At 49.9% G+C, this 17,961-nt stretch overlaps 6 protein-coding genes across 6 annotated transcripts; 3 read left to right on the forward strand and 3 right to left on the reverse strand.

Moving 5' to 3' along the window:
* Positions 1 to 866: 866 nt before the first annotated feature.
* On the forward strand, positions 867 to 2,222 carry FPRO_08935 (uncharacterized protein; the record flags this gene model as incomplete). Its single annotated transcript, XM_031224582.1, has 3 exons — positions 867 to 1,126; positions 1,172 to 1,438; positions 1,484 to 2,222. The coding sequence occupies 3 exons, from the start codon at positions 867 to 869 to the stop codon at positions 2,220 to 2,222; spliced, it is 1,266 nt and encodes a 421-aa protein (XP_031089826.1).
* Positions 2,223 to 3,492: 1,270 nt separating this feature from the next.
* On the forward strand, positions 3,493 to 5,885 carry FPRO_08934 (uncharacterized protein; the record flags this gene model as incomplete). The annotated part of the gene is made up of 2 exons (XM_031224583.1): positions 3,493 to 5,053; positions 5,104 to 5,885. 2 exons carry the CDS (start codon positions 3,493 to 3,495, stop codon positions 5,883 to 5,885), a joined length of 2,343 nt encoding a protein of 780 aa, XP_031089827.1.
* Positions 5,886 to 5,997: 112 nt separating this feature from the next.
* FPRO_08933 (uncharacterized protein) lies at positions 5,998 to 6,966 on the reverse strand (the record flags this gene model as incomplete). Its single annotated transcript, XM_031224584.1, has 1 exon — positions 5,998 to 6,966. One exon carries the CDS (start codon positions 6,964 to 6,966, stop codon positions 5,998 to 6,000), a length of 969 nt encoding a protein of 322 aa, XP_031089828.1.
* A 1,961-nt stretch (positions 6,967 to 8,927) lies between these two features.
* FPRO_08932 (putative ABC1 transport protein) lies at positions 8,928 to 13,788 on the forward strand (the record flags this gene model as incomplete). The annotated part of the gene is made up of 11 exons (XM_031224585.1): positions 8,928 to 9,516; positions 9,561 to 10,012; positions 10,058 to 10,154; positions 10,202 to 10,689; positions 10,733 to 11,328; positions 11,376 to 11,721; positions 11,772 to 12,342; positions 12,387 to 12,772; positions 12,818 to 13,004; positions 13,052 to 13,322; positions 13,371 to 13,788. 11 exons carry the CDS (start codon positions 8,928 to 8,930, stop codon positions 13,786 to 13,788), a joined length of 4,401 nt encoding a protein of 1,466 aa, XP_031089829.1.
* Positions 13,789 to 13,977: 189 nt separating this feature from the next.
* FPRO_08931 (uncharacterized protein) lies at positions 13,978 to 15,422 on the reverse strand (the record flags this gene model as incomplete). The annotated part of the gene is made up of 3 exons (XM_031224586.1): positions 13,978 to 14,736; positions 14,783 to 15,165; positions 15,209 to 15,422. The coding sequence occupies 3 exons, from the start codon at positions 15,420 to 15,422 to the stop codon at positions 13,978 to 13,980; spliced, it is 1,356 nt and encodes a 451-aa protein (XP_031089830.1).
* A 1,227-nt stretch (positions 15,423 to 16,649) lies between these two features.
* On the reverse strand, positions 16,650 to 17,657 carry FPRO_08930 (uncharacterized protein; the record flags this gene model as incomplete). The annotated part of the gene is made up of 1 exon (XM_031224587.1): positions 16,650 to 17,657. The coding sequence occupies one exon, from the start codon at positions 17,655 to 17,657 to the stop codon at positions 16,650 to 16,652; it is 1,008 nt and encodes a 335-aa protein (XP_031089831.1).
* Between the last annotated feature and the right edge of the window lie 304 nt (positions 17,658 to 17,961).

Here is a 17,961-nt window from a genome sequence, read left to right on the forward strand (position 1 = left end):
CCATAACATGTCAGCGCTGAAAATTACACAATCTTAGTTAATGCCGACGCGTCTGTGCGAATTGCACAATTAAATCCATCCATCAGCATTGCGTATATGGCGTGAACATCGCTTGCTGACCTTCCAAATCGGGGAAAGGCTATTGTTTTGCACTTGCATGGTAAAACGAAAATCAGGCTGACCGCGTCTCAGGCGCGAGTCAGTCAAAACAAGTCATTCACATGGGGAGTAAAGATTCTTTTTTTTCGCACTATTATCGTTAGAGTTGTTGGGGTATTGTATCTCAGCGACGTCGACCACTTCGCGGTAAGAAAGAAGATGTACAAGGGCGCATTGCTGCATGAAACATCACCATGATGACCCTCACAGGGCCTCGATACTCCGATGATCGCTCGTGATCAAAGCGCTCTGCTTGTTGCATTATTTGATCAGATAAGGACAAGCTTCATAAGTCTTGTCCCTCCGATCTTCATATCACTCTCCATCGCGACGGTTCAACCTCCTCCTTCCAGCAACACCAATGCCGATCCCTCACACGACAGCCCTAAAATCCAGAAGCCATCTACCGGCGTCTTTTATCTCCCCACCACAAATTTGACACAGCGCCAATTGGAACTGTTACCAATAGCGACTATTTAAGCCTTATGCCACTTTAGGTCCATGATTTGCAACGTCCCGGGTTCCCCTTGGCGATCAAATATGGGGTTCCCCTGTTGCAGATCAATCCTTCGGCAAATTCACATGAAAGGAGGTGATCACTCTTACATTTAAAGCATTGACAATGGCTTGTTTCCCCCGGAATGAATCACGCATGTCCTTTTAGGGATTTCTTTGCTTTTTTCTTTATCCAAGAATTGTTCTGCAAAATGGAACTAGGCCTGTCAACCAGCGATGTCAAGCTCATCACCATCATCCAGCAGGTATGCTCTGTCCTATCGCTGGTAGGATGTCTCTTCATCATCACAACCTTTTGTCTCTGCGACGCCTTCCACAAACCCATCAATCGGCTTGTGTTTTACGCGTCGTTTGGGAATATCATGGCGAGCATTTGCTTCATCATGGCGGATTCGTTCATTGATGCGCCTGATGGGGCCGGATGCCAAACACAGGCCTTTTTACTCCACACGTACGTTACACAGACAATATCGTGACGCTTGGCTGATTTGTGCAGATTTGTTGGGGCTGATGCGCTGTGGACGCTTGCGATGGCGATTAATGTTTACCTTGCGTTCTACTATCGCTTCGATGCGCAGCGATTAAGGAAGATGGAGTTACCGTATTTATTACTCTGTTACGGTATCCCATTCTTGCCGGCGTTCATTTTTATTTTCATAAAGAATGGTGATGGCGTGAGAGTTTACGGTAGCGCTGTTCAATGGTGCTGGATCACTTCATCATGGGATACTCTCCGCATCGCAACATTCTACGGCCCAATCTGGTACGTCTACCAACCTCACAGCTCTTCAGTGCACTAACAATGCAGGGTCATAATTGCCATCACCCTCGCAATCTACATCCGCTCCGGCGGCACCATCTACCGCAAACGCCAACAACTCCTCAAAGCCCAAGGCTCCGGCTCAGGCGGTCTATCATACGCCCACCAGAGCACCGTCAACAACATCAAGACCACCGAAGTGACCATCACCTCCGAAGCAGCAACCCAGGCCGACGCGATCCAGTTACAAAACATGGGGCATCAAGTCACCGTGCATGCTATTGGCGAGCATGCTGAGCCCCAGCCACCTCAACCGATTGCTAGTGTAACCAGCACCATGCCCCAACCTGTCCAGCGCCCGGCGGTCCGGCCTAGCAACGATGTATACCGTGCGGCGTGGGCTTATACAAAAGTCGCGATGCTATTTTTTGCGGTGATTTTAATTACGTGGATTCCGTCTAGCGCTAATAGGATGTATTCGCACATTCATCCGTCGGAGGTTAGTAAACCTTTGCAGTTCATGAGCGCAACAGTGCTTCCACTGCAAGGATTTTGGAACGCCGTTATTTACACTGTCACGTCTTGGGCGTCGTGCAAAGCGTTGTTGGAAGAGAGGGGGCTTTGGCGCTCGAGAACAAGGATAAGTGAGCCAGCTTGGGAGGCTAATGAGGAGCGTGGGAGGAGAAGGAGTAAACTCAAGACTATGCTCAACTCAAGGACAGAGGATTCAGAGAGCCTGAGAGAGCTGGCTTATCAGAATAAGTCTGACGATGGGCGAAGCGTGTAAAGAAGACGATAGTTTATTTTTATTCTTCCTTGAGTAATGATACCAGATACCTTTCCATAGCATACAGACTTTTATTCACTGCACTCGTGGGAATAGTGGCATTGCAGATTTCTTCGTGCGCAAGCCCAGCGCTCTGTTTGTGGCCTGTGCAGGTAACAGCAAGACACACAAAATAATATAATTAGGTCTATTACAGGACAACAGCTTCACTCAAGCTTTAGTGATTTGCAGAAAAGAATAAGCCCAGGAACAATCTCACAAGGTTCGTTTCTCTCGCGCCTTGACTCATATCCGTCGACTTGCACCCTACAAGCTTCAAGCACATTGCGTTATCCTAGCCAGTAACGATACACTCTCTCGGTCAAACGTTTTCCCGATTTACACTGACTGTCGTCTACGCCCAGCGGCAAGAGAAAACATGTCGCCAAGCTTGATGATGAATTGCTTGTCACTTTTGTGCAGAGATCTTCTAAATAAAACAGGATTTTTTCAGTGCCTATCCGTATTCTAGCCCTCATTTTATGCTGCCACCCGAGCACAAACGCTGAGTGTCATAACATATCTTCACATAGTGCGAAATGCTTTTTTGCATGCTCAGATGGATGTCCTGTCAGGACATCGTGGGCTATTCAGCCCGCGATTTAATAAAAATAACCCGGTAAAATTGACAAAAAGAAAGAACATTCTTATAGCCTTCTCTCGTTTTTTTGGCAATAATATTTGTTGCAGTGCCAGTGCCATCTTCAATCAGATCATTTTTATTCAGGTGGCGTTGGCCATAGCTCATAGCCTATGCAATCAGCCTCACACTATCTCACCGCTTAACGGTCCGCAACGGTCAGCATAGACAACAAGGCAACCGTTTCGACAAGAGACAACAAGCCTAAACCATTACCATGCAAGCCACCGTTACAAAACTTGACGGATTTGCAGGGATGCTCACCGTGCTTACAATTGGTTGGTCGTTGGTTGTAGGGCCAGCGGTAGATATCCCGGTCTACCAATATTTTGATTGGACGTGCACAGAATCAGGCTGTCAATTATAGAAAAAACAAAAAAGCAGAAACGTGCACGAGGGGCCTCCTTTTTTTTTCTTTTTGACTCTTCATTTCATTTTCTCTGCTGTATCTCTCTGTCGAAAAAGTCCTTTTGCATCAATGGTTTCTAGTGCTATTGCTGATGTATAGCATATTGCTGTTCTTCAAATCACTTCCATTAGTACGCGACATATCGATACTACCACTAGACGCACTAGCTAGTTCGCCCTATAATGGCGGAGCAGCTTCAATCGACCCCAGCCACGGATATCCCCCCAGGCCCACATTCATCTCGAGTCGCTCCTATACAAAAGCTTATTCAACAATGGACACCTCTTCCGCCTTCGACTAAGTCACCAGAAGAGGAGTTCCAAGAAAAGTATAAGGAAGCACAGGCACGCTTCCATACAGCCACTGCCTTGACTCGGGACCATTCAGACGACCCAGCCTCGTACACAGCCAAGGTGGATGATGTCGTATCCTGCGGAATCCGCCTGAACGAACTAGTCGCAGAGCATAGAGCACACAAGGATGATAAAGAGCGTAAATATCAGCAATTATTCTTGAATCAGCAGATTGCTCTTACGATGGGACTCCTCGACACATTCGGTCCCAAACTCGGTAAAGCGGTGTGTCAACAGTGGGAAACACATGCCAAGCGACTTTCGAATAACCCTACCCAGTCGAATAATATCGCTAGCTCAGCAGCTGAGGTGATGACAGACTCACATTTACTTCCCAATACATGCCACGTCTCGCAACCTCCGAACCCGCAGAACGCTGCAAATGAAACAGCTCCTGTCCTTCCAGTGGCCGAATGCTCTGGAGTTCAAGAAGCACACACAATTGACCAGTCTTCGGAACAGGCTCCGCGACCATCGCAGGCCCAGCAAAAGAGGCCCGCGAGCCCTCCACGCGATACACCATCCAACCCAGCCAAGCGATGCCGGCCAAACATACCTCAGCCTCCCATATCCCTTACCGACGATCGATCGATCCACTTCAACGATGTGTACCAAGACGGCAACGCTGGAACAAAATACATCATCGCCCCACACAAGGGTGATTGGTATATCCTCGAGTGCAAGAAGCACAAGCTGCACTTCAAGACCACCAATCCCATCAAAGGTGCTCGAAAACATTTGACATCAGGGGCACATGGTCACTTACGGCCTAATTACGACCAGACACTTAGTATGCTCGGCACGCGGGTTACAGGCTGTACCAAGGAGCTGGCTGATCTCAATAACGACGTTACTCAAAGGCCTTCGTACGAAGATGTGGGTAGACCTTCAAGCGTTCTTTCCACTGAGTCCACGCGCTCTAGCCGCGAGTACCCTCGAATGAGAAGCACCCAGGTCATCCCTGGTCTGGACCCAAAGCCAGGCGAGATTTATACCGCCTTCTGGCCACAGACGAAGGAATTCTACGCGATCCTCGTCCTGCCGTGGGGCAGCTTCCGCCAGTTTGGCTGGGAAATGACACTCAAGAGCTGCTCTGGCATTCTAGACAGGGACAGGGATATTCCGAGCTGCTACAAGTACAATCGTGATACAGAGAGTGTCGAGTGGGCTGAGAACTTCAAGCCTGGGGGGCGCTCGCATCATAAGCGGAAATATCCGGTCCTGTATTTTGACGCGGCCGATGTTCCGGGGAAGTGTCTCGTTGGCTGGGTTGGTGTCAACGAGTTTCGGTACTACGATCCTCTTGACACAGAAATCCCTTTCAAAGATCAAGTCGATGACTTTATCCGACGGATGGATGAGCGTGACCTGTCGGGAGACGTCGAAATGGGTACGTATCATCGACGCATGGTATCTTGAGCTACGACTGATCTTATACAGGTGCGCAGGCTATTGGCCTATCTTCAGGCAGTGCTTCGGATGAACAACAGAACACTGGCGATCAGCCACGCTTGGGAGCGTCTATGCGTACAGCTATCTATATCTCGGACGGCGATGACAGCGACGATGACGAGGTGGAGACCGAAGCTAGACCGCTGTCCCCGGTGCAGCAACAACCGAGCGAGCCACGAGTAAAGACCGAGCCGATGAACGAAGAAGCTCCGACACAACTCTCCGATGCAGCTGCAGCGCAAATAACTACCGACTCGGTCGGCTCAGCTAATCAGTGGAATGGCCTTGATCGTTCATTGACTGTTCCAAACAGTGGCTCGCGTGTTGATACCAACAACACACATAACGCTGCGGTACCAAACGCCCCCGCGGTTGACGATTCGATTACTTCTCCCTCTCATGCACCTATGAGACCCGTTGCGCAGATGTGCAATGATCTCCCAGCCCCATGCGGAACCGTGCCCCCACCGCGAGAGCACCAAAATGCTCCAGTCGAGGCCACCGGGCCTCACGCCCCAGAAGCCGTAATGGCTCCCGGAGATCCCCTAGCAAATGGACCAGCTCCATTCGCACGCATGAGAAACCATGCTGCACCCAAAAACTCTTCTCCGTTGGACCTGTATCGCTATCTATCTTCTGGACTCCCCGCAAACACGATTGCAGATGCCACGGAGAATGATGGTTTGGTATGGATGACGCAGCGGACCGTAGCGGAAGAGCATGGGTTACGTATTTATGAAACGCCTGTGAGACAGAGCTCTTGGCGGTAGCCATTCATCAGTGATGACACTGATTGAACAAAAGTACATATCAGGAGAACTAAGTCTTACAAAAAATACATATTACTCTATTAATATTTTCCTGTATATAGTCAACCCATCTCTACAGCTTAGGCACAACAACACCCTCCCTCAACCTCATAATAGACTGTTGTGTATTACTCGCGATCAAATTCCCATGGCTATCCCATAACTTCCCCTCCGAATACGTCCTATTCCCGCCTCCCCTGCTCGTCTTCCTCTCTCTAACATGCCACTCCCCCATCTTAACCTCCGGCACGAAGATCCTCAACGCAAAGTCCAGCGTCGAACACGCAGCTGTATCATCAAACCACATGTGATTATGGCTCAATGGGAGGAATGAAAGACCGCCGTCCATAAGGAATGCCAGCGCGCTCATGTTGGCGGTTGGGGTCGGGAGGTCGTGCAAGGCGCGCTGCCACTCGGCGGATACTTTTTCCGTGATGGGAAGGTGGTCTTGTGTTGTTTTGGTGTCTCGTGCTGCGCCGGAGAGGTTCTGGGATGATACGCCCGCGGTGCAGTAGCGCGTGTCGAAGAAATCAGCGTTGGCGGCGAAGGATTTAGTAAATTCCTTGCCCTGCTTCTCAGTGATGCTGCCCTTTTCTAGCAAGTCCTTCACCAACTCGTCTAAATTCGGGCAATCTTCGGCCCTCGGCCATTTGGAGCACGTCGGCTCAGAGTAATCCCAGCTCGAAGGCTCAATAACATGAAAATCCGCGAGGACTTCCATACAAACGCGGAATTTCCCATTGGGCTGCTGCTGTTTGACCTGAACCCTTCTTGTCGCGAAAGATCGCGTATCTCGAATGTTGGTCACGCTGCAGTGCAGTTTCTTATCTGTTGACGCTGGACCATGGAAGTGTCCGAGGACAGAGTAGAGTGACATTGAGGGCGGCGCTGTCTGACACGCTGCGTTGACGGCGATGCTGGCTGTGCAGCCGCCATAGGCTATGGGCATGGCGTTGCCCATTCTGATGGGATTGAGGCGCGAGACATATTCTCCGGGCGAGACTTGGTCTACTGCCACTTGCTCTGCTAGTGTTGGTGCCATCGTGTTACTCCGTAACGGGTAGATGTAAAGTGAGCGCTGGCAGAATTGCGATGGCGATAGAAGAAGCTCATGACTTCAAATAATGGTGATTAAGCTCGGGATCAAGTGGGTCTACCTCGGTTCGGCTACTTCAAGAGTGGATCTGCGATCTTGTGCTTATCTCGATAAGATGCGTTGAATCGCGATGCAACAGTGAAATTGCGTGACATTGCAGAACTAGCTGCATTGATATGTACTGTAATGCGGTGCAGCGTTGCACTGGGCACTGTAGGCCAAGGGTACTTTCCCTATTATGAAGAGATACTGCGGATGCCTTTCGGGAGGAATTATAAATTGCGGATGAATACTCCATAACGTCGGAGCTAATTTATAAATTAGCGGATCATTATTCATCCGGGGCCAATGTCTGATTGGCAAGAATGAGTACAATACTCATAGCATTAAAAATAAAGGATATAAAGCTATTGACTTTATTTAATATATTGCTATAGATCGTTCTTTCTATGTATTAGAAATCACTGTTTTTATCTCAGCCTCTGAAGTTATAAGCTGATTGGCCAGCCAACACGTCAGCAAGAGGAATAATGCTTTCGCTAAGTGCAATCTGCATTCAGGCCAATTATAAGCTCAACACACAACAGCAGCGGCCAGACTAAGACTTAGTGCTGGTTACAGATCTAAGGGTATCGGCTGGGGGCAAGAGAGAGTATATCAGTATGCTTCTTATAAAGCGTCAAGCATTTAAGTAAGAGTAATCGCATTATAGTATTGCTTGTTGTTGTTTTTTGTGTAATTGATGTGAGTTGAAAATTGACTAGTACTGTTCTTAAAATGTTGCTAGATGTTCTTCCATCACTGGCAAGCTGGGAATTTATAGCCATATGATTATGGGCGCGCCGTGGAAAGACAAAGCTTCATAGACTATTCTTTGTCAATCTACATAAACTCGATTCCATTCCGTTGCGGCTCCAACAGAGCGCCAATTTCTGCTTCTGGGGGTTGCATCAGTCTCCTCGAAGCGTGTAGGGTAACGCGTGTCCCGCACTGACCACAAATAAACTCAAAGACCGATCGCGACGGCAGATCTATCTCTCCGATCATGGCAGATAATTAGCCCGATTATTCTCTGCATTGCGCACACAGTCAGCCTGCGAAATAACGTATGATGGACCCATTATGCCAATCCAGATTCACCCAATGATGTGCGACGTGGCTTACATCTTATCAATCCAGACTCTTGGCAAGGAGGAATATCTGACATACATAACGATTTGGCGATTTTTGATGGCTCAATTAAACCTGCTCGTACTCGCTCTTTGCCTCGCTGTCGCGTCTCACGGACAGCGAGAGCGAGAGCGATGCAGAGTAGGACACGCGTTACATCGTGATGCACACATGAACTATAGCCTCGTGACAAGATGAAAGAAACTCAAAGACTGAGTTCAACACAGAATAAATCACATCAAATCCAATTGACTCAAATTCACTCTTGGCAGAGCCGCAAAGCGCAAAACTCGCGTTCCGAGAAACTATTCCGAATCAGGGCTCCTCCTCATAAGCGAGATGTCAACTCCTGCTCGGACACCCGCGGGTTCCTTGCGCAGTGGGTAGCCAATCCACTTGCTCACCAATGACAGTCGCCGTGTCCGTCGGGCCGGGTCGACTGCATTTCATGGGGTGATTGTCCGCGGGGACCCGGGGGAAACGAGGGTGATATTCGTAGAAAAAGATTTGATCTTCTCCCGACTCCGTTCGTTATGTTCTGGAAAAAGACCGAGTGATTCAATCGGGCTAATTCTACGTTAATCATCTGCCGGTCTTGGATCTTGATTGATGCACGTACATAAGCATAACTGAACCGCATGCTATGCCTTTAGCTTAAATAGATCTCCTTGTCTCGATTGAGTCGATTTGATTTCTTTCTCAATTGAGTCAATCTTACTCAAACAAATCCATCAAAAATGACAGCACTACTCTCGAGGACAATGTCCTCTCACAGCAAACACGACGACCAACACTCCGACTCAACAGCCGGAACACCAACAGAAGAACCTCAGCACGACATAACCCAAGACATCAGCAATCTCGCCCGCCAACTCTCCCGTGTCTCAACAACAGCGGGCACCGAACTCCACGCCTTCTCACCCCAGCCCGGCACAAAGCTAGACCCCAACTCACCAACCTTTGATCCAAGAGCTTGGGTAAAAGCTTTTGTGAGACTAGTCGAGTCCGACGCTGGAGCTGCGCCGTCAAGAAGTTTGGGCGTGGCGTTTAAGAACTTGAATGTTTACGGCTGGGGTACTGGTGCGGAACATCAGAAGACTATTGTTGATTATCCTATTGATGTTGTCAAGTATCTTGCTGGTTTGGTTGGAGGCGCGAAGAAGAGACGGGTTGATATTCTGAGGAATTTCGAGGGTGTTGTTGACGAGGGGGAGCTGCTGCTTGTTCTTGGACCGCCGGGTTCAGGATGCTCGACGCTTTTGAAGACTATTGCTGGTGAGACAGCTGGTCTCGAAGTTGGATCTGACTCCTACATGAACTTCCGAGGTATGTCGCTCCCATTTTCTCATGGGCAGTCTTAACAAGATTAGGTATCGACGAAAAGAGCATCCGTCGTTCATTCCGCGGCGACGTCCTCTACAACGCCGAAATCGACTGCCATCTCGCCCATCTCACCGTCGGCGAGACCCTCTCCTTCGCCTCATCCGCACACTCACCACGGCACGTCCCCGGCGGCGTAACCCGTTCTCAAGCCGACACCATGATGCGCGATGTCATGATGGCCATCTTCGGCATCAGCCACACGGTCGATACCCGTGTTGGCAGCGACTTTGTGCGCGGTGTAAGCGGTGGTGAGCGGAAGCGCGTTAGTATCGCTGAGGCTGCACTTACAGGCGCCAAGTTGCAGTGCTGGGATAACACGACGAGAGGACTGGACAGTGGGAATGCGATCAATTTTTGTAGGAATTTGAGATTGCAGGCTGATTTGGTGGGTGTTGCTGCTGCGGTGGCGATTTATCAGGCGCCGCAGTCTGCGTACGATGTAAGTGCCCTGATGAAGCCCAGACATGGATACTAACGAATACAGCTATTTGATCGTGTGACGGTTTTGTATGAAGGGCATCAGATCTTCTTTGGTCGCATCAACGAAGCGAAGCAGTATTTTGAGAACCTCGGCTTCGAGTGTACGTCCTCCACTAGCAAATATCTGTATCTTGCTCTGACAATCCAGGTCCCGATCGTCAAACGACACCCGACTTCCTCACCTCAATGACCAGTCCGCAAGAACGCCGTGTACGACCAGGCTTCGAATCCTCAGCGCCCCGAACCCCCCAAGAATTCGCCTCCCGCTGGCAATCCAGTCCCCAGCGCAAAACCCTCCTCCACGAAATCGCCGCCTACGAAGCAAACCACCCGCCCTCGCTACGCCTCGAAGAGTATAAATCCTCGCGTCGGGCCGAGCAATTCAAGAACCAGCGCGCCAAGTCCCCGTATACCATCTCGTACGCCGCGCAGGTGAAACTTACCCTTTGGAGAGGCTGGAGGCGGTTGTTGGCTGATCCAGGGTTTACCATCGCGTCGTTGATATTCAACCTCATCATGGCGCTTGTGCTGGGAACCATGTTTTATGATTTGAAGGATGATAGTTCGAGTTTTTACTATCGTGGTGGATTGATCTTTTTTGCGCTGTTGTTTAATGCTTTTGCGAGTCAGCTTGAGGTAGGTCGTCTTTGCATCGTGAGGAGGTTTACTAACAGCTTAGGTCCTCACTGTTTATGCGGAACGACCTGTTGTTGAGAAACATAACCGCTATGCGTTCTACCATCAATCAGCCCAGGCAATAGCCAGTTACATCATCGACCTGCCCTACAAAACCGTCAACATGATCATCTTCAATTTGCTGATCTACTTCATGGCCCATCTCCGCCGCGATGCAGGACATTTCTTCTTCTTCTGCCTCACTTCGTACCTCACCACGCTCGTCATGTCGTGTATCTACCGCACCCTCGCATGCGTCACCCGCACGACGCACCAGGCCATGATTCCCGTGTCGATTCTGAGTCTTGGACTTATGATTTACACGGGCTTCACTATGCCAACGGATTATATGCTTGGATGGTCGAGATGGATGAATTACATCAATCCTCTAGCTTATGCCTTCGAGGCGTTGATGGCAAGCGAGTTCCATAATCGGAAATTTGCTTGTGCGGGTATGGTTCCTCAGGGTCCAGGCTACGATGACCTTCCCGCCGATTCTCGCATTTGCTCTGTTGTTGGCGCCGAGCCTGGATCGTCTGTGGTCGATGGCGATAGGTACATCAACATGTCCTTCAAGTACTACAACTCTAACAAATGGCGGTATGCATCACCTTTTCTCTTGTACGACATATACTGACTACTCATAGAAACATCGGTATCCTTCTTGGCTTCTTGTTTGGTTTCCTCATCTTGTACATCATCGCAGCTGAACACGCAAAGCCTCCCAGGAACAAGGGCGAAGTTCTCGTCTTCCGCAAGGGTCGCATGCCTTCCAACTTTGAGAAGGATAAGGGCGACGTCGAGACTCAAGCTACAGATCGACCTGTCGTCGCTGAGAAGGTTAACAACAACCCTTCCAGTGGGCTTACCGCTGGCGCTTCTGTGTTTCACTGGGAAGATCTCTGCTACGACATCCAGATTAAGGGTAAGGACCGTCGATTACTGGATCACGTTGACGGATGGGTCAAGCCCGGTAAATCAACAGCTTTAATGGTACGTCCCCTTCCTTCTACCGCTTCTATACATCTCAGCTGACTCTCCAGGGCGTGTCTGGCGCTGGCAAAACAACCCTCCTCGACGTCCTCGCAACCCGCGTAACAATGGGCGTCGTATCCGGAAACACCCACATCGACGGCCTCGCAACCGACTCCTCCTTCCAACACCGCGTCGGCTACGTCCAGCAGCAGGATCTCCACCTTACAACAATGACGGTCCGCGAAGCCCTAGAGTTCAGCGCGCTTCTCCGCCAATCCGCCGAAATCTCCCGCGCTGACAAGCTCGCGTATGTGGAGGACGTCATTGACATGCTGGACATGCAGGAGTTTTCAGATGCTGTTATCGGAACCCCTGGTGAGGGTTTGAACGTCGAGCAGAGGAAGAGATTGACGATTGGTGTTGAGTTGGCCGCTAGACCGCAGTTGTTGGTGTTTTTGGACGAGCCCACTAGTGGATTGGATTCACAGACTAGTTGGGCGATTTGCGATCTTATTGAGAAGCTTACGGCTAGTGGACAGGCGGTGTTGTGTACTATTCATCAGCCTTCTGCGATGTTGTTCCAGAGATTTGATCGCCTGTTACTTCTTGCTCCCGGCGGAAAGACAGTTTACTTCGGCGGTACGTTCCCCATCACCCCAATTGAACCTCACTAACGCCCACAGACCTCGGCGAGCAATCCCAAACCCTGCTCAAATACTTCGAACGCAACGGCGCCCCCCCTTGTCCCGAAGACGCCAACCCCGCAGAGTACATGCTCGAGATCATCAAACCCTCCAATGACGAAGAAGCTGAGAAGATCGACTGGCACCAGATCTGGAGAGACTCACCCGAGTTCCAAGAAGTGAAGCAAGAGCTTTCACGACTCAACTCTCTGCCTTCCACGCGGGGATCAGCGATGAGTGCGTTGGAGAACGGAGATGCATCGCAGCATAAGGAGTTTGTGGCGTCGTTCTCGACGCAGTTCCGGGAGGTGTTGATCAGGACTTGGAAGCATTTCTGGAGATCACCTACTTATATCTGGTCCAAGATCGCATTGATCGTCTTATCGGTATGTTTGAGTTGGCTATGACAAGACATTGGCTAACCTGTACAGTCTCTTTACATCGGATTCACGTTTGAAGCCAAGAATACTATTCAAGGCTTGCAGAACCAGCTTTACGCTATCTTCATGTACATGGTTCTCTTCCAGAGTCTGAGCGACCAGATCATGCCCATGTTTCTGCCTCAGCGCGATCTATACGAAGTCCGCGAGCGCCCATCCAAGATCTACCGCTGGAATAGTAAGTCCTCAGCCTCTCACTGCCTTCCATCGTCTAACCATTCGTAGCATATATCTTGTCCAACATCATCGTCGAAGCAGCTTGGAACACCTTCATGGCTGTCATAATCTACTTCACCTGGTACTACCCTGTCGGCTTCGTCCGCAACACAACCTCCGACGACCAAGCCATCCGAGGCTTCCTTGTCTTCCTGTATCTCTGGATGTTCATGCTCTTCACCAGCACTTTCTCTCACGCAGCCATCGTTTGTATCGCCACCGCTGAAGAAGCTGGTGTCATCGCGACCTTGTTGTGGATGCTTTCCATCTCGTTCTGCGGGTAAGTCACCTCTCCCTCGATTCATCACGCATGTACTGACTTTTACAGTGTTGGTGTCGCTTACAAGGACATCCCCAAGTTCTGGACCTTCATGTATCGTGTCTCACCAGCGACCTACATCGTTGGCGGTATCATGTCAACTTGTGTCTGGGGCTCCAACGTCAAGTGCGCAGATAACGAGATTCTGCAAATGGCTGTTCCTGGAAACATGACCTGTGGCGACTACATGGGTCCTTTCATAAAGGAGGCTGGTGGCTATCTCCTTGATCGCGCGTCTACTGATGTCTGCAAGTACTGCTCGCTTGCCACGACGGAGGAGTTCCTGCATCGGTTCAACATCGACTATGATGATCGATGGTGGCACTACGGACTTCTCTGGGTGTACATCTTTGTTAACTGTGCTGCTGCTTTGGGTTTCTACTGGTTGTTCAGGGTGCCGAGAGGAAGTGGCGTGAAGAGGGCTTGAGTTGGAAGCCTAAGAGGAGATCTCAAGAGGGGCATCTTAAGATCCACCATATATTTCTGATCTCATTGCACATGGATGAAGGCAGCATATCATAGACATGGGATATATAATTAGAGTGTAAGAAATAATCTTAAAATACAAGTGATACATATATACAAAATGAATAATAACTGTCCAATAATACTGTCTCTACTCAATCTTTGTGGCACTAATGTAATCACACTCAGCAGTGCTGAACGGATCACCGCATCCAACCTCTCGATCCTTATCAACGTACACAGCAGGAAGATCAAAGTAGCAAGTCGGAATCTCGCCACCAACCAAGCTCCCCAAGTCAACATTGTCATTGGGACTAAGCGCACAGTCCAGAATAGCACGGTAGTAGACCTCCCTGTTCCCAAGCCCATAGCTAGCCATCTTGTCATAAACCTCACCAGAGACCTCAGCCCAGTCTCCAACACGGTTAGGCTTGGGATCATGACGCATAATGTAGAAGCAGTACTCTTCACCTTCTCGAAGAGCCATCCACTGACGACCTGTTGCGTAGCCGCAGTCCTCACGACTTGTGCGGCGCTTATCAGCAACGAGGTGGAACTGCGCAGCCTTCATGACGTTGTTGGCGACCTTAGGTTGGATGTTCCCGTAGACGGAGTTGAGCGCAAGCTGAACAGCCTCAGAGTTATCGTTAAGAAGAAAAAACCCACCGTTGAAGAAGTTCGCAACGGGAAGCTTGTAGGGGTCAGGGTTGGACGTCTTGAGTGCATTGTACTGTTCCTCTGTGCCGCCGCCCATGACAATACGCATGGTTTCATCGAGTCGGTCGACGGCTGCTTCGAATAGATCGGCCAAACCAGCTGAGATACTGCCCTGGTCGATCTCCTCTTGCTTGAGGTTGCCGAAGGCGGAGAAGATACCACCAAAGAGGTATAGGCCTACTCCGAAGCCAGGCTGCTGAGATTAGCTGGATGTTTAGACAGGGAGATAGAATACGTACGTTTGCGGAGAGGCCGCTGAGAGCACCGCCGATTGCACTAGCTGAAGCCAGCCATTTGACCATATCGCCAGTATCGTCCTCGTTGCCGCCAAAGTCGGACACCATCTGACCGATTCTGAGACTGCTGATGATAGTCTTCTCAGTGATCTTGGTCTTGAGCGCCTTGAGCTTGGAGTGCATGCCCTTAGCAGCCTGGAATATCCAGTACGAAGTCTTGCTGAGGGGGTCGTCGGTACCGTACTTCTCATACTGCTCCGTGCACTCCATGTTATTCATTGGGCTGCAATCATTATCGAGAACACTGCAGCCCGCAGCGCCAGACTTTCCATCTGTGCCGGCATAGACTCTGTCCTCGAGGTTGATGAGCCAGTTGTTTTGGTGTTCTGTTGGTCAGTTATTGTATTGTGAAATGGAAGTGAAGCATACCCCATTGTTCACGAAGGAAGTAATCGAGGTGATCGCCGGCTTTGACTTTCATCGTCCAGAGTGCGTCGGCTTCCTCTGGTGTGTTGAGAACCCAGCCTTTGCAGAGGGTGTCTTTGTTCTCCCAGACGTCGGGAACTTTGTCGTCCTGTCTTTTGGAGAGAGGCGATGCGTGGACGGCGGCGGCGAGGGCCACGATGGCGGTGGTGGACTTCATTGCGAGAGAGTGATGAGGAGATGAGATGAGTGAAGAAGGTGTTTCCTCCAGCTGATAGTGGAGGTTTATATCATGGTGAAGCCATGGTGAGAAGAATACCTGAGCACGGATCGACATTAATTGTTACGTTCAATTAATTAGGCATGTGAATCCTACGATGGGCCTGAGCATGCTTGCTGTTACACTGAGGATCTTGGCATCGAGTGAGTCGTGGACGATAAGCGGTTAGATAAGGTTCTTGGTACGGAGGACAAGGGATAAACTACGCCGAGTCTCCGGCGGCCGCGGGAGGAGCCGTGCTAAACCCGGGTAGAGACGAAGAGTGGAGTAGACGCTCATGATGCTTCGCCTCAAAGGAACAGAGCATGGCAATTTTAGATTGGGGTCCATTATTTGTTGTATGATTCTAATAATGCACTGGGCATGAGACCTGCTTCTTATTTTGGGCTCTTGCTGTGGGCTCTTGACGTGGGCTCTTGGCGTTGGCTGCAATTATTGCTTCGGGCTTAGACAGTTAAGCTTGAGGCTTCAAGTTGACCAGAGCTTTATCAAAGATCAGGTCCTCAAGCTATCTAAAGTGTTATTCAGAGTGTAGCTTTGAGTTGATAGACAGGAAAGCTGGTGCTTGTATCGCGCTCCTATGCCAATAGGTGTTTCCATGGGAAATCGAGCAAGGAGCCGGCCTGTCCACCGTGATATTTGCATAACCTAATCTCACCAACGCGGCATGGCTCAGCCCATCCTCGTCAAACCGCCCTACCAGCGCTGCCCCGACCCCAAATCCTCCTCTAGAATCGGCAGATGAAACGCGAGTGCAGATCCTTCATCTAGGAAACAATCCACTAACCGTATTAGGTCATCGAAAAACTCACGATGCGCCCAGATTAGCTTCACCTCGAGACTTGGCATAAGCCGCAAGGGCCGCCCGACAGAGCCAGCGCCAAGAGTACATTAAGTCAGCCGATTTCAAGCATGATTCAGTTATCGGCAGTTATTCCAGACTTGCAGGAAGACGTTTTCCGTGGCTTGTGGTGGCGGAGCTTGTGTGTAGGGTTACAATGGAAGACTTGGCGTAATTTATTCGATTGGTCCATTCATGGGAACTTTTTCAGCTCTCGCATTCTTGCCTAGGATGTAAATGCTATGGAATACGACCGAATTCCTTCGGAATGCTACCCTCCACTGCATTGAATACCTTTCGCCCCCAACAATTTTCATCACCAGCGTTTACTTCGCCGCCGGAGGCGCGGGCATTGCGTATGTAAATGACAGCAAAGTCTTTGGTTCCTGCTTGCGAAGGTATTCCTCGAAGCTATCCGTCTTGACAGGTTTGCTCAACTGCTCTGGTGTGATAGCCCCTTCGATGCCCTCCACGTATCCATGCTCATCGAGGTAAGCTGCTCCGTCAAGAACCTCGTAAGGCAGACCAGTCTTCTTATGCATTTCCTCCTCCGTCAGTGACTGGAAGACAGCTTTCTGGCCGGTGACTCTGCTCCAGGTTTCCATGATCTCGAGGATATTCAGGTCACTGTCATAAGCGAGAAGCTTTGTTCCAACGGGTTCATTCTCAACAAGAGCTCGGACGAAAGATCCTGCAGAGCCTTCGATATCAATGATAGGCAACCTAAGATTCTTGGAAGCTGGCACCGCGAGTACATACTCGCCCGTCTCAGCATCTTTCTTGGGGTACAAGAAAGCGTTTGTAGCGTAGGCAGCCATGTAGACATATGACGTCTTCTTAGCCAGTTCAGGCATCTCGTTCTCAATGTACTTGACAGCCGCAGCTTTCGTCTCCCAGTGATGACAATGGGAGTACTTGCCCTTCGAAACATCCTTCATAGGACCAAGAGCAGAGTAAATGTACTTCTCAAGAGTAGATGTGTTGGAAGCAGCATAAGCCGCATTCTTGACATGTCGCTCCTCGGTATCGTAACCGATTTGCTGAGCTGTGGCCTGGTCTTTGCCTTCAGCGAGAGCAGTCCGGTAAGGAGCCCAGAAGTCAGTGTTGATAAAGATTGCGTGAGCGCCTTCGAAGGCTTTGATGAGAGACTCTGGATCATTCATGTCTGCTTCGACGACCTCGGCTCCGAGGCTCTGAAGGGCTTGGGCTTTGGCGGAGGTTGAGCTGCGAGTGATGGCTTTGACGTGCCAGTTGGGTTGGGAGATGAATGCTCTCACGACTGAGCCTCCTTGGGTGCCTGTGGCGCCGACGACAGCGATGGTCTTGGTAGACATAGTAAGAGTGTATGGTGAAGAAGATGGTGTTGAGTTGGTCAATGATGAAGTGATGGAGATGGGTTTGGCATAGGTGCTACTATGGTACTTATAGTACTCGACATTGCAGCGTTAATATTGACTTCTCTATTTCCTCGTTCCGTATTCATTATCGTCTTTGGTATGCAATCGGTGAATGGAGCCAGGACCGTAAGCCACTGCTGCTTACTGGCGTAGCAGCTTTTGATTGGCTGAAAAACCGTAAGCCAAATTCGCCCCCACGGACTTCGGACTTAGCATCGTCTCATTGCGTCAGAACAACCAA

This window comes from Fusarium proliferatum (genome assembly GCF_900067095.1).
Source record: "Fusarium proliferatum ET1 genome assembly, contig: FPRO_scaffold016, whole genome shotgun sequence".
Taxonomy (NCBI): Eukaryota; Fungi; Ascomycota; class Sordariomycetes; order Hypocreales; family Nectriaceae; genus Fusarium; species Fusarium proliferatum.